This window comes from Halyomorpha halys, unplaced genomic scaffold (assembly GCF_000696795.3).
Source record: "Halyomorpha halys isolate HHAL.00 unplaced genomic scaffold, Hhal_1.1 Scaffold615.1, whole genome shotgun sequence".
Taxonomy (NCBI): domain Eukaryota; kingdom Metazoa; phylum Arthropoda; class Insecta; order Hemiptera; family Pentatomidae; genus Halyomorpha; species Halyomorpha halys.
Window position 1 is genome coordinate 111,540 of NW_027105445.1, and position 2,570 is coordinate 114,109.

General features: G+C 31.1%; 2 protein-coding genes across 5 annotated transcripts in view; one reads left to right on the forward strand and one right to left on the reverse strand.

Annotated features, from left to right (window-relative positions):
- LOC106684781 (uncharacterized) overlaps nt 1-2,402 on the forward strand; it is a 67,279-nt gene extending 64,877 nt beyond the window's left edge. For all 3 annotated transcript variants that reach the window (XM_067051317.1, XM_014427052.2, XM_067051318.1), the window contains one exon: nt 2,315-2,402. In XM_067051317.1, the coding sequence (XP_066907418.1) occupies nt 2,315-2,332 (18 nt within the window). In that variant the 3' untranslated portion in view covers nt 2,333-2,402. The remainder of the gene's footprint in view (nt 1-2,314) is intronic.
- Nucleotides 2,403-2,437: 35 nt separating this feature from the next.
- Nucleotides 2,438-2,570, reverse strand: part of Suv3 (Suv3 helicase) — a gene marked incomplete in the record, with an annotated part of 22,231 nt that continues 22,098 nt past the window's right edge. For both annotated transcript variants that reach the window (XM_067051350.1, XM_067051353.1), the window contains 1 exon segment: nt 2,438-2,570. In XM_067051350.1, coding sequence (XP_066907451.1) covers nt 2,505-2,570 — 66 coding nt within the window.

Genomic DNA, 2,570 nt, shown 5'->3' on the forward strand with positions numbered 1-2,570 from the left:
AAACTCAGAATTAAAAAAGCCGTTATAACAATGACTTAAGTGTTTTTTTATAAAGAAAACATTACGAGAGGGTGAAAATAGAAAATAAAAAGTAGAAAAATTTAGAGGAAGAAAGCGTGTGAGAGGGTGATGACAAATGGTTATAGGAAGAGTTAAAAATATATACAAACTATTAATTGTAATAATTTATAATTAATTAAAAATATATAAACTATTTATTGTGAGCCAGCGTTTCGCCCCACTTTGCAAAGCTTTATGAGGGTTAAAAAAATATACAAACACTAAAAATATATAAACTATTTATTGTGGGCCAGCGTTTCGCCCCACTTTGCAAAGCTTTATGAGGGTTAAAAAAATATACAAACACTAAAATCATATAACAAAGTAAGATAATAGATAACATGAAATAAAAGTAAACTAAGGCGTGACTTTTAAATAATTTTTAACCTTACCTTGGTTAGTTTTTGAGGAGAAGATGGATGGGAGTGCGATCAGTAAATAACATTAATAAGTTGAGAGAACTAATTTAATATTGCCAACATTTTGGCCAGAATTTCTAGCCTTCATCAGGGCTAAGAACAAAGAGCAAGATAACAACCAATGAATAAATAAAAAGAGAAAATATCAACAGAATGATACAAGTAAATAATATAATAATATTGAACTCCATTAGCGCTCTTCAAGGACTAGATATAATGTATTTAGTTCACCCACTCATTCATGAATACCTAATAATGCTAAAACAAACAGGTAAATCAGTCTATTTCGTCTGGGTCTCCGGGCATGTTAGTATTATAGGAAATGAGATGGCCGACAAAGTTGCTAGTCCTCCCAGGTAGAACCGCAGCAATCTTAAATGCACAGGAACTTGCTCGCCCTTTAAAGGAATGTATAAATAAAAGATGGCAGGCAATATGGTATGAAAGAATGCCCAGTAAGTTGAAATCTATAAAGAAAGATGTGAAGTTCTGGATTATATCAATCCGAAGTACACACTACGAAGAAGTAGCGATCACCCGACTCATAATAGGACATACCCGAATGACACACATCCACCTCATAACATGTGAGGCTCCTCCAAAATGTCATAGTAACCTGACCATCAAACACATTTTTGAAGCATGTAATCACTACAAATTAACTCTGAACCAGTTAGGGATACCAACAAATGTTCCAATGGCGTCGAGAAACGACGAACCCGTAATAGAAAGATTCATTAAATTCATCCATAAGACTAACTTAATAATCAGCCTTTAATTATTATAATTCTTGCCTTATTTTTAAAATTAGAATAGCTGCTTTTCATGATCCTTTCTCCACTATCGATATGACCTATTATTAAAAAATTTACAATTGCCTAGCTAATTAATATTTCAAATCTCACGGAAATGAGTCCCACTGGTGCGGATCAGTACACCATACCAAAGCTATGACTAAAAAAAAAAGACCAACAACCAAAGCCAACAACCAACGCGCGTTGATGACCAGGCTGTTAAACGCCCTTTCAAAACAAACAAGCAAATAATTATACTGAATGAAAAATAAAGTGATGAAAGAAGTGGAAAACAAAATGTCTTTATAGGTAATTAAATATTTTATTCTACTTAGATATTTAATAACGTATATAAACATTTTATTTTCCACTTCTTTCATCACTTTATTTTTACTAATTTTCATTCTGTATAATTATTTATTTGTATCATTCTGTTTATATTTTCTCTTTTATTTTTTTTTATTCATTAGTTGTTATCTTGCTCTTTGTTCTTAGCTCTGATGAAGGCTAGAAACTTGCCGAAACGTTGGCACAGTTAAATAAGTTCTCTCAACTTATTTGTGTTATTACTGACCACGACCCCAACCATCTTCTCCTCATATATTATCTATAGTTAACTATCTTCACATCATGAGTTAGCGTTTATTTCATGTTATCTATTCCCTTACTTTGTTACATAATTTTAGTTGTTTCTTTTTTAGCCCCGATGAAGCCCTGTAAGTGGGGCGAAACATTAGCTCATAATAAATAGTTTAATTACTATTTGAGTTATTTTTACCGCACCCGGAACATCTTTCTTTTATATATTATACACAGTTAATCAACAATCTTCCAATATGTTAGTTAACTTAATTAATTGAGTCTTTTAAAGTCCAAACCTCACTTTTCTTATAAAATCTGAGTTCATGCTAGAAATGAATTGTGAATATGTTTAACTACTTACAGGAATAGTGATGTAACTCTTAGCTTACAATGATAATTTGATTTTTTGCACACTATCATAATACTATTTATGATTATATATAACTCTTTTTTTTTCAGAGTATCCCGCCGTCTTGAAGTGTGCTAATGAAACTATTTTTACAGAATCCAAATTATTGTAATTTTTAAATAAATTTATTAAGAGGAAAATCAAGGTTTTTTTTTTTTTATTAAACGACAGAATAAAATAAAAAAGAAATGTATTTACACAAATATTCTATGCTTTATTTACAATGATGGTCGATAAATGTCAGTGCCTTGGTTTTTTCTTCCTCTTAGATGGCCTTCCTGAGAGATTGGGCCCTTCGTCATCGTA